The 25,797-nt window shown below is 35.8% G+C and overlaps 1 protein-coding gene across 5 annotated transcripts in view; it reads right to left on the bottom strand.

Annotated features, from left to right (window-relative positions):
• The window catches only part of SCN9A (sodium voltage-gated channel alpha subunit 9), a 166,566-nt gene that overhangs the window by 25,336 nt on the left and 115,433 nt on the right, over positions 1 to 25,797 (bottom strand). For all 5 annotated transcript variants that reach the window (XR_015152763.1, XM_086370753.1, XM_086370760.1 and 2 more), the window contains 3 exons: positions 12,467 to 12,584; positions 3,999 to 4,153; positions 1,516 to 1,689 (listed from right to left, as the gene is read on the bottom strand). Coding sequence is in view for 4 of the 5 variants with exons in the window: in XM_086370753.1 (XP_086226879.1) it covers positions 1,516 to 1,689; positions 3,999 to 4,153; positions 12,467 to 12,584 (447 nt within the window). In the remaining variant the exon portion in view is untranslated. The remainder of the gene's footprint in view (positions 1 to 1,515; positions 1,690 to 3,998; positions 4,154 to 12,466; positions 12,585 to 25,797) is intronic.

Consider the following 25,797-nt stretch of genomic DNA (forward strand, 5'->3'; position numbering starts at 1 on the left):
CAAACTAGTCAATCCTAAAGAAAATCAACCCTGAATATTCATTGAAAGTACTGTTGCTGAAACTGAAGCTCCAATACTTTGGTCACCTGATGTGAAGAGCCAACTAACTGGAAAAGACCCTAATGCTGGGAAAGACTGACGGCAAAAGCAGAAGGGGGTGACAGAGGATGAGATGCTTAGATAGCATCACCAACTCAAGGGACATGAGTTTGAGCAAACTCTGGGAAATAATGGAGGACAGAGGAGCTTGACATGCTACAGTCTATGGGGTCACAAAGAGACACGACTTAGTGACTGAACAACAATAATGAACTGTGTGATTCTAAAGCTAAGTCCAAAGAGTGTGGCATTCACTCAGCCAAATTTATGTCCTAGTATAGACCTTGTTCAGAGAAGGCAATGGCAACCCGCTCCAGTACTCTTGCCTGAAAAATCCCACGGATCGAGGAGCCTGGTAGGCTGTAGTCCATGGGGTCGATAAGAGTAGGACATGACTGAGCGACTTCACTTTCACTTTTCACTTTCATGCATTGGAGAAGGAAATGGCAACCCACTCCAGTGTTCTTGCCTGGAGAATCCCAGGGATGGGGGAGCCTGGTGGGCTGCCGTCTATGGGGTCGCACAGAGTTGGACACGACTGAAGTGACTTAGCAGTAGCAGTAGTAGTGCTAGATAGACAAATTTCTGTTTTTGAGATAATAAAAAAAAAAAATCTCAACTCCTCCCCTAAATCCACATGCCTAGATGTGTATGAATATTGTGAATATTGGGTAAAGTTTTGCTCTGTTGCATTATTAAGACATTTTGTAAACATACACATATATATTATATATATGTGTGTATAATTTATTTAGCTTTTTGCAAAATATTTTAAAAATTCAAATTGAAGCTATATAACTTTTCTGAATTCTGCATATTACATACTCCAAAATATTGAGAATCACACTTCATATTTTCAAAATACAAACAAATTCCATTATTAAATAGCCATATCCCTTTATTAACTAAAAATAAATTCAACTCTGCTTGTAAACTTTTTTTCTTAAACTGAGAGATGAAAAGAGCAAAGTTTGGGATAATATTTTAAGAAGTTTGTGAAGATTTTAAATATTTTATAATAATTTTTAGAAGACTCAATCATAATTACAGGTTAAGAGAAAAGATCTAAATTCTTTCTGTTCTTATTTTGGCTAGCCTTTCTTTAAAACTATTATATTGCAAAATTATTCATCTTACCATTCATTTTTCTAGGCAGTAACTATGTAACATATATATTAAAAGGGTGAATGAAAAAAATCAAATATGAAATTATTAGTATAAGTATCAAAAATCAAATTTCTCATAGAGGAAGTCTGAGAGAACACAGGAGATTATAAGGTATAGCTATGCCTTGGAAAAAACTGTTTCTTGCACATCACGTATTTAAATATGATTAATACACAACATTAGTGAGATTTTTCAGAGCTCTTATTATTAAGAATAAACCCTCTTTAAAATTTACTCAAAAGTACCTACATCGACAATTAAGAAATCCAGCCAACACCAGGCATTGGTGAAATAGGTTTTGTAACCATATGCTACCCATTTTAGAAGCATTTCCAGAATGAAGATATACGTGAATATCTTGTCAGCATACTCCAGGATAATCTTAATGTTCTTTTTCTTTTCAATATATATATCTTCAAAAGCCTGTGAAAATAACATTTGAATTTAAATTCCATACAACTTAAAGCTTATGATTCAAGACCAAAACAGGAACTGAAATTCTGATAAAGAGATCACTGACGTATTATGCTATTACGGGGCTGCTGGCTTTCTTCTGGTTTACAGTTACAGTGGAGCACATGTGCTTTGCAGGTGGCGCTAGTGGCAAAGGGAGAAAAAGAAAGAAAGTCTGTTGCTAAGTTTCCTACTATGCAATCCCATGGTCTGCAGCCCTCGGTCCATGGGATTCTCCAGTCAAGAATACTGGAGTGGGTTGCCATTTTCTCCTCCAGATCTTCCAATCCAGGGAATCAAACCTGGGTTCCTGCATCTCCTGTATCGCAGGTGGATTTTTTTTTTTTTTTTTTTTTTACCACTGAGTCACCAATCTGCCTGCCAATGCAGGTAGACGTAAGAGACACCAGTTTGACCCCTGGGTTGGGAAGATCCTGCATCCTGCAGGATTGAGAGACCTATCCCATTCTCATCCACTCCAGTATTTTTGCCTGGAGAATCTCATGGACAGAGGAGCCTTGCCACAGGCCACAGGGTTGTTAAGAGTCAGTCATAACTGAAGTGACTTAGCACACAAGCACACACGCAGGTGTAACACTCAGTTCTCATCAATACAGGTGGCTGGTCACCAGAGGTCAAGAGAAATAGGGTGCAAAAAAATGCAATTACTATAGTCCTATAAAAGAACCATGATCTCTGACTCTTTCAGTGATTTCCACTATCTGACACCCCTAAACGCTCCTGCAAACTAGTAAGTCCTAATAATTTAAGACATGATTCCAGGGTCAGCCCCTCCTATAAATCTCTCTCACCCTGCACTCTTCTTCAAGCCAGCAGTAGGATTTAGAGCCTCTCCTTCAGCTCTTATGTGCTTATGAATTCTCAGTACCTAGCTCTATGTCAAGAACACAGCAGGAAAGGTTTGTAAAATCAAGTGCTGTAGCTTAACAGGGCTATAGAGCACAGAAGATGGTTTCTTTCTTTGAATTTTTCACCAACCCTTTATCATTCATTAAAAGCTTCAGCTCTACTAATATCTGTTATATTCATTCCATCAATGTGACACCTTTTGATCCTTCCCAAGAACTTTTAGTGAGTGGTAGATGATGATACTGTGGTTACAGCCACAAAGTCCTTGAGAAATAGTTTGAAAGGACTTAAAGAACTGAGTTAACTGAAGCCACTGAAAATGACTGCTGACCTAGACAGGTCTAAAGGATTAGAATTTTCTCTTTCAAGTTTAAACAATATTCACCTTGTTAGAGAAAATTAAAGCAAAAGGACCTTTATCTTTAGTGGTTAACAGTGGTCTACTTGTCCACAGTTATGGACTTGTGCCATTCTTATTCATCTTATTCCAAGTTTTTCTATCGATATTTTAAAAATAATCCTTAGCACTTTTTACAAGTTTATTGTCAATATTGAGGAAAACACAGACGTTGGGATACAGAGAATGGACAGACCTACTAAGATGTTGAGAGAAGGTTCCAGCAGTTGGCAGAGTTTCTGAATGACAGTGGAACTGAAATGCAAGAATTAAAGTCAAGCCCTCAGGACTTTCTTGCTTCCCTTCTCTAAGTCAAGAAAAAGCTCAGGGAGCCTCTAACTCTCCCAGATCCTTTTCAAATCTCATAGAAAGTGTTAGCACATGTATAAGAATGAGAGACCTATCCCATTCTCATACTAAAACTACAGTATTTTCTTTTATGCAAGATGCTTCCTAAATTGACACTGTCTATCTTTTTCACAGTATCTCTGGTCACCACCCACCTCTCTGGATTTGCTCTTTCTCCCACAACACTTTCTACAGTTTGACAACTTTCAATTTCCTAAATGTCTCATGCTATTTCATGCTTCATTCCCCTCAGGCCACCTTCCTGGCTGGAAAATTCCTATTCATCTTTCTGGATTTTGCAAAACATCATCTACCTTTCTGAATTCCCAAGCAGATGACTCTTCTTGCTCCAGAGCTTAAACGTGCATGTACTTCACTTACAAACATATCCCAGTTCTGTACCACTCGTGCCTCTTACTTCCCTAAAGCTCTCTGATCTCCTTGAGAAAAGTCTGTGGGTCTTAAACATCATTGCATTCCAGGAGGAAAAATAATGCCTGGCATGTAGTAAGTATTTACTAAGGTAACTAACATGTTGTCCTTTACTGATCAGAGGGATTAATTTTCAAGTAAAAAAAAAAAAATGCCACGATATTTTTAACTTCCAACACATTTATTAAAAATAATGACCATCCATTTAAGCATTAGGTGTCAGATCACTTACCAGAGCACCACTGCTGAGCAAGATCATGAGAACAATGAAGCTTTCAAACCAACTGTGCTCAACTATCCTGAAGCAGGTTTTCCTGATGTTCCACCAGATTTTTCCTTTCCCTGATTCTATGTTAACTTGGCAGCATGGGAACCTCTGTACGCAACCTGGCAAGAAAGACATGCATGTAAAATCTGGATATTCAGAATAAATAAAATACTTAAGAAATATTATTTAATGCAAAGTGCTCCCTATGATAATTCCTCAACCAAATAATTTCAAGCACATCTGAAGCTTCAAATAATTTTAACTTGGGTGTTGCTTTTTCTTATCTCCTAAATCTCCATGGCGTTTTCTTAATATTTGTCAGTAATTTCTAACTTGGATATATTTGTGTTTTCTATATTTCTCTAGTTCCTCATCAACGTCTTCTACAGTATTTAAACCACATACTGTTATTTATTATTGCAGCCCTAATACAATCCTAATCCTGATACACAATGAGCAGTAAATAATGATTGGTGAATCAATATAAATCTCAAGATAATATTGCATTTCATGACCTTCTTGATGTGAATTTAGTCTACAATCTGGTGCTGCTTCAACTCCTCTATAAAAAAGCACTTTTGAGAAACAGCATTCTAAGTAATATTTTAAAAATTAGTGGAAGGACCTATACATTCAGTTCAAAAGAAAGAGATCTTGATTATAAGATGCAGATAAAACTTTCAAATAATGTAGGTTAAAAACCAATTTGACTTTGGAATCACAGATGTAAAACATACTTCTATAAAAAAAAACAGGAATTTTTAAAGTTGTTTAGGTTTATTCATTCACATCCTTATCAAACATTTATTGAGCAAGCATTTTACTCAGCTGTGTACATAGTTTCTTCTTCTTATGGAATCTACTTTTGGCTTTTAGCTAGACAGCTAGATATAGAAATAAATGGCCACAATAGGATAAAGCAACTAAAAGGACAGATATGCCGGGGTTATTTTTGGTAGCATGGAAGACATTCACCTAAGCTGGCTTAATTTGTTAAAAAAGTAAGGTCAGAGGAGGTTTTCTGGAAGAGGTGTATTAAATCAAATTGTTAGTCAAGAAGAGTTTGGGTGGAATTCCAGCCAAGAGACAGCAAAATGTGTACAGAGATTATTTCAGAACTGTGATGTATTTCAGAACTGTGATGAAAGCAAAGTGTACACAAGAGGCACGGGTGAGAGATGAGGCAGAGAAATTGGTCAGATTATAGAAATATTTTCCCCCACCTTAAGTAGTTTGGTCTATATCCTATATTCTGATGACGGGTAAGTGAAGGGTTGTAGGTAGAGAATTACATAGGAAGATCATAATTTAAATAGACATCTCCAACAACTGTGGAGGATAAGCTGGAAGAGAAGAAAAAAGAGGGATGGGAAGGTACAAAGAAAAACCCAGACTAGAAAACCATTTAGGGTGCTGGTTCAGTATCCTCAACAAGAAAAATAGATTAGGGTAGCTTTTGTTAGGAACTAGAGCAGTAACAGAGTCAAGACATATTTGGTATAATCAGTGGATTTGCTGACTGACTGGATATGGGATGTAAGAAGAAGGGAGAAGCCCAGACAATTGTGAGGATGTCAGCAATGAATGAAGACCACAGAAGCAGGAGCTGCTTGGGGTGGTAATGAGTCTGAGATGCCGGTGAAATCTCTAAGCACAGAGGTCCTGTAGATATTTGAAGGTGTGAATCTGTGAAGTTTAAAGGAAAAGTCTGGGCTGGAAAAGAATGTGAAGGAATAATTAGCATGTATGTGTCAGCTGAGATCAGGATAGTTGTTAAGGCCACACAAAAAAAGTATTTAGGGTAAGAGAGAAAAGGGGCAAGTCTGGAACATTCTGGAACAGCTATATTAAGAGAATTCAAAGGTATGCTGGAACTAACTCACATTGGTCTTGACAACTTATTGTTAAATTGTCAGGAAAATTTTGCTAGCCTGTTGTTAAATGCAGCTGTTATCAAAAATTAAAGTGTATAAACCTAAAAGTATAACTTTAGAAAAGGTAATAAATACTAAAAACATACTACTCTAATAATTTTACTACAATTTACAATTGGTGAAAAGCAGAGACATTACTTTGCCAACAAAGGTCCATCTAGTCAAGGCTATGATTTTTCCAGTGGTCATGTATGGATGTGAAAGTTGAACTGTGAAGAAAGCTGAGCACCGAAGAATTGATGCTTTTGAACTGTGGTGTTGGAGAAGACTCTTGAGTCCCTTGGACTGCAATGAGATCCAACCAGTCCATTCTGAAGGAGATCAGCCCTGGGATTTCTTTGGAAGGAATGATGCTGAACCTGAAACTCCAGTACTTTGGCCACCTCATGCGAAGAGTTGACTCATTGGAAAAGACCCTGATGCTGGGAGGGATTGGGGGCAGGAGGAGAAGGGGACAACAGAGGATGAGATGGCTGGATGGCATCACTGACTTGATGGATGTGAGTCTGAGTGAACTCCGGGAGTTGGTGATGGACAGGGAGGCCTGACATGCTGCGATTCATGGGGTTGCAAAGAGTCGGACACGACTGAGCGACTGAACTGAACTGAATGCTCTTGAGTATCTTTATGTATTCTACCTGGTTGGTAGAAATATGTTACACTGTTGGGCTACTGTGTGTCTCTTTTCAACTCCACATGCAGCAAAGTGACACCAGTAGTTTGAAATGAGTCATGGTGGGAATCTTTACAAAAGTTATCAAGTGCTATAAATCAAGGCTTGCTGATTTTCTAGAGTAGACTAAGACAGTGATGGATAAAATGTTAATAAAACAGTAAAAGTTATGTATGTTTGCAGCCATTACACTGTGAATAGCATGAAAAACTTGAGGAAATATTCCTTCATTGCTCAAATCCTATTATCTGATTCAGCAAAAATTTGTTCACATCACTGATGAATGAGTCAAGTTCTGACAGGAAGTCTGTTTCATGTTACTGATTAATGTAAATGAAAATACCAAGCAACCTTCAGGTTAAAACTATTATTGTTTATCAATTGCAATCATTGTTATAAATTTAAAAAATTGGCAAAATTCACACTCTGTGAGAATAGCTATATGGAATAGTCAATGAAGGATGTTGATTATATTATTATTTGTAAATTGTGTACCACATATCCTTTACATCAACAGAATATGGTCAACTGATGGCAGTACGTATACCATTTTTTTTTTTTCTTGGAGAACTGGTTGTTAAACATTTAGCTGTACATCACTGGGATAGGCGGAAGAAAAGAAAACCCTGAAGGAAATGACAGAGTCGGTAGTGGGGGAAATGTACAAGAGGCTGAAGTAAAAGAAAAGTTAGAAAGGAAGAAGTTTCCTGAAGGACTGTGAACAGAGCTATGACCAAGAGAGGCTTAGAGAAATAACAATTGAAAATTTTAAAAATTAAAATTGATTAAAGAATAAACAATCAAAATTACTTTAAAAAAAAAGAAAGAATTTAAAAAGAGGTACTATAGTTAATTCTTCTCTTAAAAATCTTAGACATAAAACCTCATTTGGAAAGAAAGTAGAATTGGGAGAGCAAAAATGAACAGTGCTTTCAGAAACTTGTTTCAGAAGTTTCAGTTCAGTTCAGTTGCTCAGTTGTGTCCGATTCTTTGTGACCCCATGAACTTCAGCACGCCAGGCCTCCCTGTCCATTATCAACTCCCAGAGTTCACCCAAAGTCATGTCCTTCGAGTTGGTGATGCCATCCAGCCATCTCATCCTCTGTCGTCCCCTTCTCCTCCTGCCCCCAGTCCCTCCCAGCATTAGAGTCTTTTCCAGTGAGTCAACTCTTTGCATGAGGTGACCAAAGTACTGGAGTTTCAGCTTCAGCATCATTCCTTCCAAAGAAATCCCAGGGCTGATCTCCTTCAGAATGGACTGGTTGGATCTCCTTGCAGTCCAAGGGACTCAAGAGTCTTCTCCAACACCACAGTTCAAAAGCATCAATTCTTCAGTGCTCAGCTTTCTTCACAGTCCAACTCTCACATCCATACATGACCACTGGAAAAACCATAGCCTTGACTAGATGGACCTTTGTTGGCAAAGGAATGTCTCTGCTTTTGAATATGCTATCTAGGTTGGTCATAACTTTCCTTCCAAGGAGTAAGTGCCTTTTAATTTCATGGCTGCTTTAAAAATAATTTCCATGTCTATCAAGCAATATATTTCATTAAAATATTGAGCCTATCAAGTAATAACTTCATATAATCATAAACTGTATGTCCTGAAACAACATAGCTAGAATTTTAATGAAATACATTTTTTGGACAATGTACTGTACTTCTTTTATGATTCTGTAGTGAAATTAGTTCATTGATTCTTAATAGGAGGTAAGTCTTAGTAAATAATTTTCAGCTTTATAGAAATGCAGCAAGTGATGTTTCCCCCCAAGTCTCTGACATTTTTCCTGGCATGTATATTTTATGTGTTCTTGTCCTTTCTGGGAACTTCTAAGTTCTGGCATCTCCTGCATTGACAGGTGGATTCTTTACCACTGAGCCATCAAGGAAGCCCCAAGAAGATTTTACCATTTGGGATTTATTTTTTTTCAGTATTTAGATTGAAGAGAATATTATTCTTATGATTCAGGTAGGAAAAGGCACTATATATTATAATTAGAAAAGTAGATAAACCTTTTATCTGAGATGAAGGTGCATAAATATTTTCCTCAGGATTTATCATACCTCACAGAGTTTCTCTCTTATTTTGAGACAGGAGTGTAAGACCACTGCCTGTTTGACCATCATAGAAAGGTATATCCCAAGGTGTTTCCAACCTAGCTGGTTAGCAATGGAATCACACTTTCTTTTTTAAAAGGACTATTAATTAAATGTAAACATAACAGAGAACCTCTCAAACATTTTAATGGGTCCCCATGGGTAAATGCTATTCCTTTTGGGTGGTTTCATTTATTTGCTCTTATGAGCCATTACATCAAATCTCCACTTGGTTTCATCATGTTAAACTAACGCTTTCAAATAAAAAAAAAACCACAGACTTCTTCTAAGACAGTTTATCCATTAATAAAAATGTAACAGCATGATCAGTATAATTAATGTAAAAACTGATTAGAAAATGTCTTTTTTTAAACACTTAAAAAATTATAAATCCTTTAAAACAAATGTTTTGTCCATATTTTCCTTCAAAAAAAAAAGACAAAATAGGCACAAAAGAGTTAGTTATTGTGTTATCAAAGTTAGGATTAGTTATTAGCTATTTTTTAGGAAGTTGAACTCAGAACACTTGAGGGCAGAGCTGAGTTAGTGCCTCCTATCAAATTAATAGAAAACACATCCTTTTAAGGAAGAGTGTATCCTTCTCACACCCTAATCCTAATTTTTTGATTTACTAATTGTTTAATCCAACAGGAGTACAATATAAAACCAAGCAGAACCAGAGTCATGTCATGCTCATAATTATACAGATTGCAAAGACATTTAGAATTAAGGATAGTAAAGAATGGTACTAGAACTGGGGAAGGAACCTGAAGTCTTGAATTATAACACTAATGACAAAGAACTAAAGAAAGACACACAAGAAGAGGGAGGAGAAAAAGGTGAAGAGGAATAAGGTGCAAACTGATAAAGTGGTAGTTATGAAGCTGAAAAAATGCATGCGAGACTATAAACAACAAAATCCTGTTAGTGTTCGTCTTCACCAAAACACAATTATTCTGACTTAACTCACACATTTGCCTTGATTTTTCTGCTGCCATTCAGGTAACAAAAACCTGTGAAGGCCAAACACTGCTCTAAATTGGCATTGATTCTAGCTCAACGCCTGTCAGCCAATCACAGCTTGGTCAGGGTCATTCCTACTATAAATAAACAAACTGTGGATTTCCCATGGAGACCAAGCCTGCTCATTTTTAACCCTTCGTGTGGAGACTATGTATTTCTCAGAGGCCCCAAGCTTGGAGTCATCTTTGACTCTTCTAAAGAAAAGAAAGCTTTAACACCCAACATCTAATCCATCAGCAAATCCCTTCAGCTTTAACTTCAAAATACATTCAGACACTTATACTCCCACAGTAGTTTTTAATTTCCCATCACTTCTCACCTGGATTACTGCAGGAACATTCAGAGGTTTTCCAACTTCTGCCCTTGCTACCCACCCATCTGCTTATAAGATGGCATGTTGTGAGACTTCTAAATAAGATTCTTATGTTTTTTCAATACTCTTATGATCTGGCCTCTGTTGCATCTCTAACCTCATCTTTTTTTTTTTTCCTAACCTCATCTTTTACCAATCTTCCCACCTCTCAATCTGTTCGACTCATACTGGCCCCTTGATTTTGTTTTCAAATGTGCATATCCCCACTTCAGGGCATATGCCTTCCTTATTCTGCTTGAAACAGTCTTCCTTCATATATCTGCTTCAATTTCCTTTAGGTCTCTGATCAAGTGTTATCTTTTTAGAAAGTCCTTCTCTGATCACTCTACTTATATCGTAGTAGGCTTCTACCCCTTGACCTTGGTACTCCTATTTTCATTTTACTTCTCTAGAGCACATATTGCTTATCTGATCTACTACATACTTACATATTTCATTTGGGTAAGAAACTTTTTTCTATTTTTCAACTGCTCTGTCTAGTGCTCAGGCCTAGGCCTGGCAGAAAGTACTTAATGATTATTTGGTGACTGGATAAAATAAGTAGATAAGCTGAAGGTTGCCATTGTTCATTGGTTGCCCTGTTTAATGGTCCAATGAGTATAAAGTCTCTAGTGGAACACAGCTGCTCAAAATGATATAACTAAGAGATGTGTGTTTGCTCATAGATTTTCTTTGGTGTTCTGGTCATTAAAAAATATATTTATCTATTTATTTAAATTCTTGAGGAGAACGTACATACAGTATAGTATATATATTTTAACTATATAGATTAATGTTCTCATGGAATAGCCATGTTGGTCATGATATAACATTTTCAAGCACCCGGAAATCACCATCATGCCCTTTCCCAAGCTGTACCTCCTAAAGGTGAGTATGAGTCTGACTTCTACCTTTGTAGACTGATTTTGCCTATTCTTCTTTTGGGCTTGCCAGGTGGTGCTAGTGGTAAACAACTTGCCTGCCAAGGCAGGAAACACCAGAGACATGGGTTTGACCCCTGGGTCGGAAAGATCCCCTAGAGGAGGGCATGGTATCCCACTTCAGTATTCTTGCCTGGAGAATCCCATGGACAGAGGAGCCTGGTGGGCTACGGCCCATAGGGTTGCAAAGAGTCAGACATGATTAAAGTGACTTTGCATGCAAACATTCTTCTCTTATTCTGTCCATTTTTTTCAGCTTTATTGAGATAATTGACAATTAAAAATTTAAGTTATACAGCTTGTAAATATGTTATGTTTGCACTGTGAAATAATCACCACAATCAAGCTAATTAAATTGCCATCTCTTCATATAGTTACCAATTTCTTCTTTTTTGGGGGGTGGGTAATTAAAAACATATAAGATCTACCCTTTTGTGTATTTAAGTATACCATAAAGTATTGCTAACTATAATCATATTGTTGCCTGTTATATTTTCAGAATGCATTCATCTTACACAACTGAAACTTTGGTTTACAGCATGTTTTCAGTGTTGAAGGCTACAATTCATTGAAAATGTGTTTCTGTAATATCTCTTATATACTAGACTCAAATTAGAGTTGTGAATTTGAAAAGTTATGAATATCTCTAAGTTATTATATAAGTATTCTCATTGGTATTTTATAGGATTAAAATAGCCTTTGTAAAGTTTGATCTCAGTAAAATAGCACCTACAGTCTGAAATAGTTTAGCATTAATACTTTCCACAGAGGGTTTGCTGCTGCTGCTGCTGCTGCTGCTAAGTCACTTCAGTCGTGTCCGACTCTGTGCGACTCCATAAACGGTAGCCCACCAGGCTCCGCCGTCCCTGGGATTCTCCAGGCAAGAACACTGGAGTGGGTTGCCATTTCCGTCTCCAATGCATGAAAGTCAAAAGTGAAAGTGAAGTCGCTCAGTCGTGTCCAACTCTTAGCAACCCTATGGACTGCAGCCCACCAGGCTCCTCGGTCCATGGGATTTTCCAGGCAAGAGTATTGGAGTAGGGTGCCATTGCCTTCTCCAGATGATACCCTTAAATGCCTTTAATAGGGATACTTCTAAAGGAAACTCCATGTGTTTTGCTTATAGTACTAATTTGAGCAAACACAAATTTCCATTAATCGGGTATCACACTTATTTGCTTCTCTCAAAAAATGGCAGTGCTTTACAGCATAACACACACATAAACATTCTAAATTACTATTAGTAGCATAAGTATGGAAACAGAAGCCTAGTCAAAGAGCCATGACTAAATCAGCATGGAATGGAGTCTTCTGACAGTTTATTCATCAATCCCAAGTAAGCATTAGGCTTTAAGACCGAGGCCAAAACATTAACAAATGGATGTTAAGTGAGGTCTCAATTTTTCTCTTACCATCGGTAAAACAGGCCTCTGGCTCATCTGAATTTACAGGCTCAGCCTCTGCCTCTTCTTCTCCAGGCACAGGGTTATCAACTGTGCTGCACTCTGAGGAACTTGATTGGTTCAGCCTCTAAAAAGAAATCACCACCCCACCAGAGAGTTCATTTAGGGTTCAATTCAAATCTCTTGTTAAAAACCATATTTGATCATCAGAGTCATGCAAAGTGTTATGAAAAAAAGATTAACAATACGATGGCCATAAAAACATATAAACATACACTGAGATCAGGTCACCTTACAATGCATCTATGCTTGATCTTTCTATCTACACATCCTGTGCAAAATACATTTCATTATTTTTAGTATGTCAACAATTATTAGGACAGAATTAGCCTGAAGGTACAATTTTTATGTAAACTATAACATTTGCAAAGTATTGACCACACCTTTGTTTTATGTTTAATATAAGTTTATATATACAACTAATTACTATTTTAGAACAACTAAGACCCTAACAGCAATAATATACAAATGCCAAATTGCCAACACCTGATAACGGAAAGGTCTGATCTGACAATTGGCAGAAAAAGCTAGCTGATACTTAAAATTTAAAAAAATAATAAAATTAGTGTAAAATGAAATCCAAACATATTTTTTCTATCATTGCTTGGGTTTAAGAATATGTATCAGGATGATATAGATAGAAGGCCTTTCATCCAAACAAACAAAAAAGTCAAATACTGTATCAGAATCAGAATGTCAACGTCTATAGCAATTATTCATCATCACCTATCTTAGTGATGGAATTTCAGGATAGAGTAGAAGAGATCATAACTAGTATTTATAATGTCGAGAGATACTGGCTACTAAAGCGCGCACCACATGCAAAGTCTGAAACAAAGATTCCATGAACTTGAACACGGCAGACCAACACATGAGAGGAATGAACTCATTGTCATTATGATCATGAAACTGATCATAACACAAACAGGCTTTTTCCCACCCAGGACTTTGTGATCAAACAGGATGTTTACGCACACACAGATACACAGAAAGTTTTCAAAAAAATACATACAGCAACTGTAGCAAAACTCAGTCAGACTTTCCTAAAATTATTTTATGATGGAGCAGCACATCAATGCAAGAGTTCAATTTTCATTCTCATTTGCTAAATGACATGTGATTATTGGAAACCTCTAGTTATTACAGCATGTAGTCTCTTACTAAGATTACAGCTTTACTTGTTTTTTTTTAAAGAATAATTCCAAAAAAAATGCAAGTTTTAAAAAGGAGAAAATTCTTATTTCATTTAGATTTATTCTTCAGTCTCCTGAATTGCATTAAGATCACAGGCCCAGCCTAGACTATTAACTTTTAGTGAATGACTTGGAAGCTAAAAGTGTGCTTTATGGGTACCACATTATGTTCTCAACACTATTATTACCACACAGTATTCAACATCAGTAAAAAAAAGGCGTTGATAAAGTAATGAGCATAAGCAATGAAGTAAGGAAAGCTATTTGTATAACTGAAGTAAAGAACTATGAATACTCTATTAAAATTAATACTTCTAATCTATATTAGCATAGAAGTATTTTTCCCACAATGTCAAAGATTTTTAAAATATTATGAATTAACAATATCAATATTAAATTTCATTTAAGAAGTAGGGGAACACATGTATAATTTTTTTAAATTAAAATTGAAGAAAAATTATAAAAAAAAAAAGAAGTAGGTTATTTAAACTGATTGTACTCATCTAAAATTACTTTAAAGCAAATACAAATTAATTATAAGACTGGATATTCCGTAAGACTTAAGGTTTTAAAATATTTATTACTCCTGGAAACAATGGGGAAATTTGTAATTACTAATATGTCCTATTGTGCCAACTACCACAAAAACCAATTTTAAGTACCATATCCAAAGACTACAATTATTTGATACCCTCAATTTTGACCTTTAGGGACATGAAAGATAAGACACTTTGATTCTGTGGAGCTAAAATCAAATACTGCCATCCTGAAAAAAAGTTACTGGCTTGGATTTGAGGCAAAGCAGTGGGTGAAACAGTTGATAGAATAAAAAACTCCTTACTGTCCTTAGCCAAAACATTGACCACTTGGATATAATTATAATGATTTTCTCTCACCCGGTAATAACTTCTAAATAAAATGACTAAAATTCGCAGAGCTGTAACATGGGTTAAATTAATGAAAGCATCCCACTCTTCAAAAGAGCATTAACAAAGCAGATTAATGCCAAGTTAATTTATAAGTAAAAACTAAGATGATTTTACGAAGCATATCTTGCCATTGAAATGTACCCCCCATAAGTTTTATGGCAATTTTTTTTGTCAATGAAATTCAGAGTTTGACTCAGATTTTATACCATAAATGACAGTTATTCAAAATTATTCCTCACTGGAACATAAATTATCAAAATATTCAATATGTACTATAATTTGTATCACAAGTCAAATTCTTGTGGCTTTCAAATTCAATCTTTAGAATGTTTTTAGGAAATCAATGCTTTCCTGGGAATGTACTAAGTATTCACACAGTAGTAATTTCAGTACTGTATATACTTTCAAATATTTATGTGCATGTCCTAGCAATATAGATAGTTTAGTTTTAATCTATTCAGCTTTTAAATTTAATACTTACTAAAGCAGAAGTTTCTTTAACAGGGTAAATAGAAAGGCTTACATTTGTAACAAAGTTTTTCTCTGGAAGATAAATTTTTCAAATCTCATAGTAGGTGTTCTGATTTTAACTACTGACTGTTTTTTTATTCTTATTTAGTACACAGAGAAGATCAAGTCAATTATTTGTGTTATTTTAAATAATTATATGGTTATTTTCATTTCTATAAATTCAGTTATTTGCTATTTATTTAGCTTTCTTTCTTGTGATTTTGGAAATGGAAGAATAACTATACTATACTAAAAGCAGTAAAATAAATACTTCAGAATGAAAAATTTCTCCTTTGGTTTTATAAATAGGTCATTTTATAATTTCATGTTGCTTTTATTTTTAGTAAAATATGAAATAAACTTTTTGCCTATTCTTTGCTTGTCAACAGGGAATCTTTCGTCTTTGGTGTTCTACACAGAAGTGGAAACAAGTGTAAAAATAGGATAATTTTTAGTAGAATCACTAGTATAGTATGACTGTAGGTACTTTCTAATTTTTTCCTTCTTTCCTAAATAAAGTCTATATACTTGCCTCAAAAATTTCAAATGTACAGTAGTATATGATGAAAAATACAAGTCTCCTTCACTCTCTCCCTGATTATGTCTCCTTTAGGTAATTATTATATTATACATGTGTTTTGGACATAGTTTTCTATATTCAGTGTGTATCCATAAAATAATAAAGTAGTTTTGTAACATTCTAATCTTGACTACAAACTTCTGTAGCTATTTCACTATTGAAAATATGATCAAAGTAAAGCTCAACTATTCTTTATGCATTTCCTTTTGATTGCCTTGAAGGTGTGCTTTTTACAAAACTGCATTTAAGAAGAGATTCTGTTAAATATAGGTGTCATATGAAAAACTGCCCTAGGTTGGTCATTTACAAATTTCTTACTGACATTTCCTGAAATAGACATTCACACTGTAAGCCTACTTCATGCTAGTATGGATGCTCATTAATGTTGGTCATATTTTATCTTGAGAAGTTTGAAGTAGGATTGTCTAATAACTTGATAGTCTAGCACTCAAAATCAAAAAACACTATCAACATAGAGCACTGAGGAAACACAGAAGTCAACAAAAGCCTTATTCAAAGAGGACGGCTGGTGTTGAAAACATCCCAAAGATGTCACATTTAAAGTACATATTATAAGGCTGTTTGCTTCACACAACAAAAGAAAGATATTCTTTGAACAGCACAGTCTAGAATAGTTATCTCACCTGAGCATCAAATCAGAGAAACACGAGGGACAGGAAGAAGGTTGAAAGAAGCAAATCAAAAGGAAGGGCTGGCCATAAAAGGACAAAAAACTATGGGAAGCATTAGTGATTAAAAAGCTCCACTGTATGTCAGTAAGCAAGGAAGACTTTATTAGATTCAAAGACTTGATTAGATCCAGTATCACGCATCTTTTAACTTTACAGCCTCGTTTTACAATTTATACATACAGTGAAGTTTCTGAATCTACAGTGAGTAAAATGGTAAACTTTATAACAAAGGATCAAAGCACCTTTAGAGAAGAATTCTATAGATAGAATTCTATACTATGCTCTGTGTGACTAGAAGTCCAGTTTTCCAAGTTTACCATTCTATTACCGGATAACTTGAATTTAAAGCCAAAATATGCTTTCCTCTCTCTTGCAATTGAAAGGCCCCCCTTTTTCCCCCCACCTTCTACAGAAATGCAAACACTACTCTCTTCAGCACTTTTAAAACTAGAGATTACCTATGATATTACCATTTGTATGTTTGTTTTTATCTTGAGAGTAATGGTATTTTTTTCTTTACATGATTTAGCTTCTGGGCCCCATAAAGTCCCTCAAATCCTCTTCTGGTCTCTCTGGAATTCTGCTTTCTCTCAAGATTATATTTAAAACATAATGCTCCAAGGTAAAAAATGTACCAGATCAGTTAAGTTCAGTTTCCTAGCTCAGTTGTGTCTTTGCAACCAGACATCATTCATCAATGATACCAGATATCATTCATCAGTGGAATATTAAATATTTTTTCCTCTCTGTGGTCTAAATTTTCATTTTGCTTTCATTTAGGTTAGTACAAAATAGTTTATTTACTAGTTAAATTCTTTTCTCACATAGTTAAGTCTGGAGCCCTATATCAAGTTCACAGGCGTGGAGCCCTGTACCGAGGCCACAGGATAAAAACCTCTGGAACTGACCAAGCCCCATAGCAATATTGGTCGGCCTATTCCTCAGTTGGAAAGGAGTCAGAGAGACTATCACCCATTTGGGCGGAAGCTACTGGGGCCCAGTGAGCAGTGGCACTCACTGTGGAGAGTTACACTGGAGAGTAACCCTGGCCAGAATTCCTCAGCTGCTTCCACAGCCACTTGCCTGTTTGCAGAGGGTCCTTATGAGAAAGGAGAAGTGAGGAGGTAGGGGAAGAGACCCCAAGTCCAAGTACGGGCCACCAAAAATGTTGTGGTCTGTGTGCGGGTTGGAAAAGAATTTCCAGACATGAGACAGAATGAGCAGAGAATAAAGTTTATTAGAGTGAGAGACACCATTAGAACAGTGGGCTGGCTCAAGGGAGAGCCGAACCCTTTTGCAGGCTAGCAGCCACTTTTTATAGTCTCAAGACAGAGAAAATTCCTACTGGAATGGTGGCACTGGGTGATTGGTTAGGATACCATGGAGTGGATAATAGGGTGGGTATTTTACTTAATATGGGGTCAGGGAACTGGCCAGTTTAGATCCAGAGGCTCATGGAAACAGTTGCTATGGGGCTTGGTAGTTTCAGAGATTTTTATCCTGTGACCCTGGTACAGGGCTCCATACCTGTGACTTTGCATAGGGCTCCACATTAAGGGCAACTAAAACACCAGCACTTTCTAAAATAAAGAACAAGAAAACAGAGTTTTTCCTTTCCTAGTGTTTTGTTTATTGATATTAGAGAAGCTGCATAGGCTTTGGGGGAACAGCTGTTGTTCATTCAGCAGGAAACCCACTTAACAGTCCTATCTTATGATCAATTGGTTTATAGTTTTAGATACTGGAGAAATAATGAAGTAAAATCTCAGTCACCACCAGGAAACTCAAAGCAAACACTTTACTAAAAGTTCTTTGTTTTCTTAAAGTCTTGTACCTAGGGTAATTTCTGTCCAATACATGACAATTTATGCGACTGAAAGATACGATCTTGCATATAAAAGCAAACAAAAAAATGCAAGAAAGTTTGGTCATATAAGAAGATTGGACTGGTTTTAGACTTCCCAGCCAGATCCTACAGTTTCATCCACTTCTTTCTAAAGGAAAATGGCATTCACCCTGGCATTCAAGGTCTTGAAAGGTAAAACAACAATTGGTATTCAGGGGCTTTGTGCTATTTGCAGAGAAGAGTATATAAATAGCTGGAATGCAGTGGGTCAAATCAGAAAGAATACCTTAAAAGTTTTGGGAACAAATATTTAAACAGTTCTACTTTTGAGGCCTGCTAGAATACTGCAAGTTGGTAAATAAGGATCGGGACACAGGCAAACATGACAGCAAAATGTGAGGTAAAAGCACGTACTCTGTGACTTAAGATCGCTACAAATTATCAATAATAAAAAAAGAAATGACGAAGAACAAACTGCCTGTACCTCTGAATGATGAATACTATTTCCTAAAACTATCCACTTGTAAGGAGGAAGGACAAGGAATGACAATTCCAATAATACAACAATTACCATTTTTTAAAAATATATCCAGGCTTCTAATATTGCAAACACAGTGTAAAAATAGAATTTGGCACCGATAAAAATATATTTTTTCTGCCAAAGAAAATATTTCAAGTCATTCTTTGCAACTGAGCCTTTATCTAGAGAATGACCATTCCTTAATATGCACCTCATGTTCTCTAATATAGTTTGATAACAAGAAAAAAGTAATAATAATTTAGTAATTAAGCACACATACACATACATGCATATATATGTGTGTATCTATATGTATTTCTAAAAATAGTTTTCTCAAAAATAGTGTTTTACCTATACATATATAGATGCTATTGCATATGTATGTATCTTTACTTAGGTTCTAGAAGGAGGACTGACTACACTTTGGAGCAAAATAGTTTTCTAAGACAATATTGCCTCTAAATCATCATCAATCTCAAATACAAAAATATGTCTTTTACTCAGGAATTCCTTTAAAATTAACTGCAAGTAAACTAGAACAAACTATATGCTTCTTTTTAAATTTGAAACTGAGCATTATTATTCCTAGAGTGTATGAACTTCAGGATAAAGTTTTGCTTTCATTATTGAAAACAGTAATAGAAACATTCTAACAATGACAAATAAATTAAAAATATGAACTCTATTAAGTATAAAAAAAAGCATGATTCCTATTAACATGGGTTTTTCCTTCCAGTTCAGTCATTCAACAAGCTATACTAAAATTAAAACAAGATATTATATCTGAGTAGCATATTTTTTATATGTTAGACTTTAGTTATAGCAATTCATATTAATCTGTTTCTAATTTTAAGAAAGTGTTTTATGTCTTATTGACAGATTTAGTGTCCACTTCATAATATGTTCCACTTAAACTTTTTATCTTCTTGAGGCTACTCTATGTATCTATCTCCTTATGAGATAATCACAGATATACACAGAAGATATCAAAATCTGCATAAGTTCAAGTCCCTTATATAAAAAGGTATAGTATTTACATATAGCCTATGTACATCCTTTATACTTTATATATCCCTTATAGTTTAAATCATATCTAAATTACTTATGATAGCTAATACAATGTGAATGCTATGTAAACAGTTGTAAATACAATGCAAATGCATGTAAATACTTGCTGGCATGCAGGCAAATCATGTTTTGCTATTTGGACTTTTCTGGAATATTTTTGATCCCTAGTTGATTGAATCTGCACATGCAGAACCCATAGGTACAGGGGGCCAAATGTACATAATCAGAAACTTACTCTCATCAGTGTATAAAATTGATTCTGGAATCAAATTAATCATTTCAGGCATTTATAACTCATTCATTCATAGGCCCAGTAAATTATTAATGATACACTTTACATATGATCAAATAAAAATCAAATGTTAATTACTGAATCAATAAGGGAATAAAGCCCTAGTTATCATTTTGCTTAAAACTATTTCAAAATATATGCAAAGTTTGGCCTAGAAGCTGGGTAACCCTGTCTCTGTCTTCAGGGTTCTACACGCGTCCTCAGAAACTGCACGAGCCTCAATTTCCTTAACCTGTGAATAAAAGACCAGCACTAGAATGGTCTTTTCTTGTTACAAGATTTTTATGTTTATACCTGAAATAATACTCCCACAAAATATTTCTTAATAAAATTTTAATTTACTGACTTTAATGTGACAATCTTAATTTTTCCCCCGAGATGTAATTGACATATGGCACTGTGTAAATTTAAGGTAAACAAGGTGATTAGATTACATGAATATACGGTGAAATGTTTACCATAATAAGGTTAGTTAACACATCCTTCACCTCACATAATCACCGTTTTTGTTGTTGTTGTTATGGTGAGAATATTAAAACTCTACTCTTATCTCAGTAAGCCTGACAAGTTAATATGATATATATCTATACATATACAGTTGACCCTTGAACATCATGGGGGTCAGGGCACAATCCTCCATGCAGTCTAACATCTGATTAAAACTTACAGTCAGCCCTCCACACTCACGGTTCCTCAGATCCTCTGTTCCGCAACTGTGGATTCAACCAACCATGGATCATGTAGTACCGTATTATTTACTATTGAAAAAAATCACTTTATAAGTCGAACCATGCAGTTCAAACCCCTGTTGTTCAAGGGTCAACCGTAAAGCTTAAATTAGGAGGGGAAGTTGATAGAGGTTTTTAAATTAAATGCTGCTTCAGTGGTTTCTGTTACATGCTATACCTTATTTTAAGAATCTATCCAATAAAAATCTATAGCTCATGCACTTGAAATCACCTAAGGACATGAGAGATATATCAAGGGAGTCATCGAGAGAATAACAAAAATAGATAGAACTGCCCGTGACATGCTGTGATGTCAATTTATCTATGGCACAATTGTATGTTTCTACTTTCTTGCAATGGGTCAGGCAGAGAGATTTTGTAGCTGAACAGCATGCATGACACTGAAAAAAAATATCATATACATATGTATGAATTTTTTTTTAGGTAACCTGTGTAAAAGTGGTCACATATGTCTCTGCCTGGTTAAAAGCACAGAGCTGCATCCTTGATGGATCCAGTTTGTTTTTACCCCTGTGAGAAGTAAGAAAGTTAGGTACTGAGGTGTGGAAGTGGAGCATGATGGAACAGCTTAATCAACTGATTTAAGTGTTTAAAGTCACATACCTGTAAGTAGAAATTAGTTACATTTGACAATGCATGCTATATGCTAAACACATAGAAATATATTTGCCACAGAGTAATAGCACAGACTGTAAACAATGAACTAAACAGTTATATCATTCTGTTTTTTATGAGATGAATTAAATACTGTAATTTCTGAAGGCAACCTTTTGCATTCTGTTTGCTTTTCATAACAGACATTTTAAAGGAAGTCATCCTCAATTTTGGAGTGGGGTGAGAGTGCCACTATATGGTTTTTGAAGCATACTGTAAAATTAGCATTGATGATTTAATTTTGACATTCAAACGATATTACATGAAAGGAATGTTTTCAAATTTATCAAAATATAACAATTAAGAAACACTGATTTGAAAACATCAGACCAAAATTTCATCATTTTTAGACACATGAACAAATGCAATAAAGAGGAAAAAATTTTAAACAGTTTAGAACCAATCTGCAAAAAGATGATCTAAGTGAAATCCTATAGGGGTATTCTGTTTTGTCTTTGTAAGAATCTATGCATAAAAGATAGGGATGTCAGCTCCCCCCAGAAGCATAATTGAATATTGCCAAATCCAATGAATTTCTGGAAAAATTAATATATTTTCTAAAATGGAATAATGAGAAGAAATCTAAACTGCCTGCAACTGCCTCTTAGCGGAAAAAAACTTTACAAAAATCTTAGGAGAGACAGACCTGACAACAGTGTAATAAAACCACCACATAGTAAAACACATAAAATATTCAACATAAACCACCATATAGTAAAAAACATAAAATATTCAACCTCGATGACTGCAAATATTTAAAATTTGTATCAAATCAATAAAAGGAAGCAATAACAAGTAAGCACACAAAGTTTCTCAAAACATGATGGCTTGCAGAAACTGAATACTGAATAGATGAATGGGTGGATGGATAAGTGATTAAGTGAATCAGATGAATAGCACGACTGTTTGTTCCTCTGCCTGGGGTTTCCATCCCTACCACATTCACACAAAAATATGATCTCCATTCTTTAATGTCTAGCTTAGGTGCCACTTCCTTTCATGTGCCTTCAATCTAATAGAATCCGTTACTCAACGCATCCTCATTGGACTGGCTTCTCATTTTCTCATGGAATGTGCTTTGTTCTGCTTTGTGTTATATTTTGAAAGTAGACTATAAGCTAATAAATTAGCACTAAGGAGGACTAGAAACTGAACATGAATCAGCAAATGCACAATACCATTATAACAGAAAATCTGACCATGAATTGCAGCATTGCAGGGATATAACAGAGAATACATTCCTACTCATGCTTTTGCCTTTCCATGATATGTATTAGAGGTGGTTAAAGCCTGGAGTTCAAATTTAAAATGACTCTCAGAAACATCAGCAACTAACCTGCACTATTTCTTAATCCTTTAGCATTTTAGTTATCTGTGAATATAGATTAACATCACCCTCTTTCCCAGGTTGCTGTAAGAAGGAAAGTTATATAGTGTATATGAAAGTGGCTAATATATACATTCTCTCCTTAGTCTCTTTGGTGCTTGCTTTCATGTCCACTTGTCAAGTTATTCACTTGTCCTCTTCCTCCTGTGGTCCCTGTATTGCAGTGGATACTGTGGTTGCACTGCCCAGATCTGCCTTTCAAACAAGCTACTCATTCCTTCACCTTCTAGGAGTATTGGCAGCTGAAGGCTCACAGCTGAGTCCCTCTCTGGGAAATGAAATACAGAAGGGAGCTGCCTTACCCAAGGTCATACTCCCTTCCCTGGAAGAGTGGAGGGAGAACCTGTATCCAATGACTGATGGGTTCAGGGCACACAGGTCCTGAGCCTTGCTTTGATCTGGGATTACTCCAAAGGCTCATACATACCAGCGATGTCTATAGAACCAGCTGAACCCTCTGCTACAACTGCAGAGCATGTCAAATCCTCCCTCGGCCCAATCAACTAGCTTCCATCATTTCATACAGGCGTTAGGTGTTTAACCTGAAAACACTACTCACAGTTGGTTTCCCAGGGAACCTGACCTAAAATTTACATACAAAATTCCAAGCTGTCTACAACTCTGAGTTATCTTCTTAAAACCTCCAAATATCTACTGTTCACTATCACTTAGCTATCCTGTGAGTAGTATACAATTAAGATGTCCCCAAATTAAACTCTCTCTTCCCTACCCCCTTAATATTTCCCTCCTGCATATTTTTAACAGCATCAATATCCATCCAGTTGTCTAAGCCAAAACTCTTTTATTATGAATTACTTTGTATCTTCCAAAATATATGTTGAAGTTCTAATGCCTGTTACCTTTGAATATGAACTTACATGGAAAGAGGGTCTCTGCAGATGTAGCCAAGTTAAGATGAGGTCACTGAGGTGGGCCCTAATCCAATATAATTAGTGTCCTTATAAAAAGAAAAGACAGGAAGAATCCCATGTGACAAAAGAAGCAGAGATCAGAGTGATGCAGCTGCTAATCATGAAGGCTAAGGATGAAAGACCACCACCAGAAGCTAGGAAAAAGCAAGGGAGAATCCTTTTTAGAGCCCACCGAGAGAGCATAGCCCTGCTGACACATAAGTTTCAGACTTACAGCCTCTAGAACTATCAGAGAATACAGTTCTTGTTGTACAAAGCCCCGGGTCTCTGATACGCTGTTATGGCAGCCACAGAAAATGAATATGCCCTTTGAAACAGCTCATAATTCACATATCCAGAACTTGAGCCCTTATAGTTTAGCTTGGAAGTGTCTTTCACTTATCCCAAGTGTCACCATCACTCCTTGACCTTGAGCCTCCATCAAGTGTCAGGACGGTTGCAACAACTTTCCATCCTCTCTGCTTCCTCACCTTTATTACACCCCCAAACTTCCTTTAAAAGTAGAAGTCTGCTAACAACAAAGAATAACACAACAAGACAAAGTTTTCCCTTTCTGTTAAATAAAAAGAAACCTACTTCAATCTCCAAATCACAGTAAGTCGTCACTCACTATCTGGCTCCAATCAACCTCAGTCACCTACTGCATCCTATGTGGCCATCCTCTCATGTATTTAATGGGTGTTTTTGTATCTGGATGCTTCCACACAGGCTGGGCCTTTTACATCTACCAGAAAGGTGTTTCTTTGTCCTTCTTCGTCTCTGTCTCCCTCCATTCTTCCCCTTCTCTCCCTACTCTTTCTCTCACCTGATGAATTCTTTTTATCATAAAACATACTTCAACTGGCATCCCCATTGTGAAGTACTCCAATTTATTGTCAAGGTTAGTCACCCTATCCTTATCCTGCCTCAATATGTTTTCTAAAAAATCTGTTTTAATTATTTTTATATATGTATTTATAATTCCTGATTTTTGTGGGTGTTTTAACTCAAAGGTAGGAACCTAGCTTTACTCTTTACCACTTACAACACTTTACAACACCATAGACCAAGAAGACTCTGAACCACATTTCCTGAGGAAATGAGTACACTGCTGACGTCTTTCTAGAATCCAGCAGGCATACGGCAACAAGCAGGTGCTTAGGAAATGGAAGTTGAAAAAATGAATAGCCACAGTTAATGGAATATTTACTCATGGATTCCTTTGCAATTTTTTCTCCCACAATAATCAAAGTGAATGAGGGCTTTAGGTGGCCTTCACTTCCTTTAAGAACATAAATTTTGCATAACTGTTTTTGCAATGTTTTAAATGACACTCCCTTGAAGGTGAGAAGTTTGATTAGGTAAATTTGAAAGTTTCATTGCTCTCTCTCCTTTCTCTAAGGACCTCTGCTAGCTCCATCACAACTTGGAGACAATGTTTCAAAACACTGAAAAACCACTGAGGAAAGCTAAGTATTTGCATTTGGATAGAGGAAGAATGAATGGGGAGATCTTTCTGTGAGGATGTTTTCCTCTCTGCTGAGTACACAAGATGAACAAATTCACTTTAGCAAGCATTGATAATACATTCGTCAAAAGAGCATTAAAGAAGATTTAGGGTTTTAGATTCATAGCTACCAGCGTCTCTGAAACCTGTCAGAATTTATTCCAAAAACCACATGACTGTTATGTTTTAAAATATTTGGAGAAATAAAATGGATAAATTTAACGTTTTCCCTTGAAATTTACACACACATTCAAAATTAACATCACAAGTCTATAATTAACATCACAAGTCTATAAACTGGTTATTTTTCTTTCATCTTGAAAGCAAAAAAGGAAGTAATCTGTAATAACGGAAAACAAAAGGATGTCCCTTTAACCCTCTAAGAAAGAGCTCTCCATTAAAAAAAGCTTAGTAATTTAGTTTTTTACAACTTTCAATTTTG

This window comes from Bos grunniens, chromosome 2, assembly GCF_055505025.1.
Source record: "Bos grunniens cultivar Pamir isolate PY7600 chromosome 2, Bosgru_T2T1.0, whole genome shotgun sequence".
NCBI lineage: Eukaryota > Metazoa > Chordata > Mammalia > Artiodactyla > Bovidae > Bos > Bos grunniens.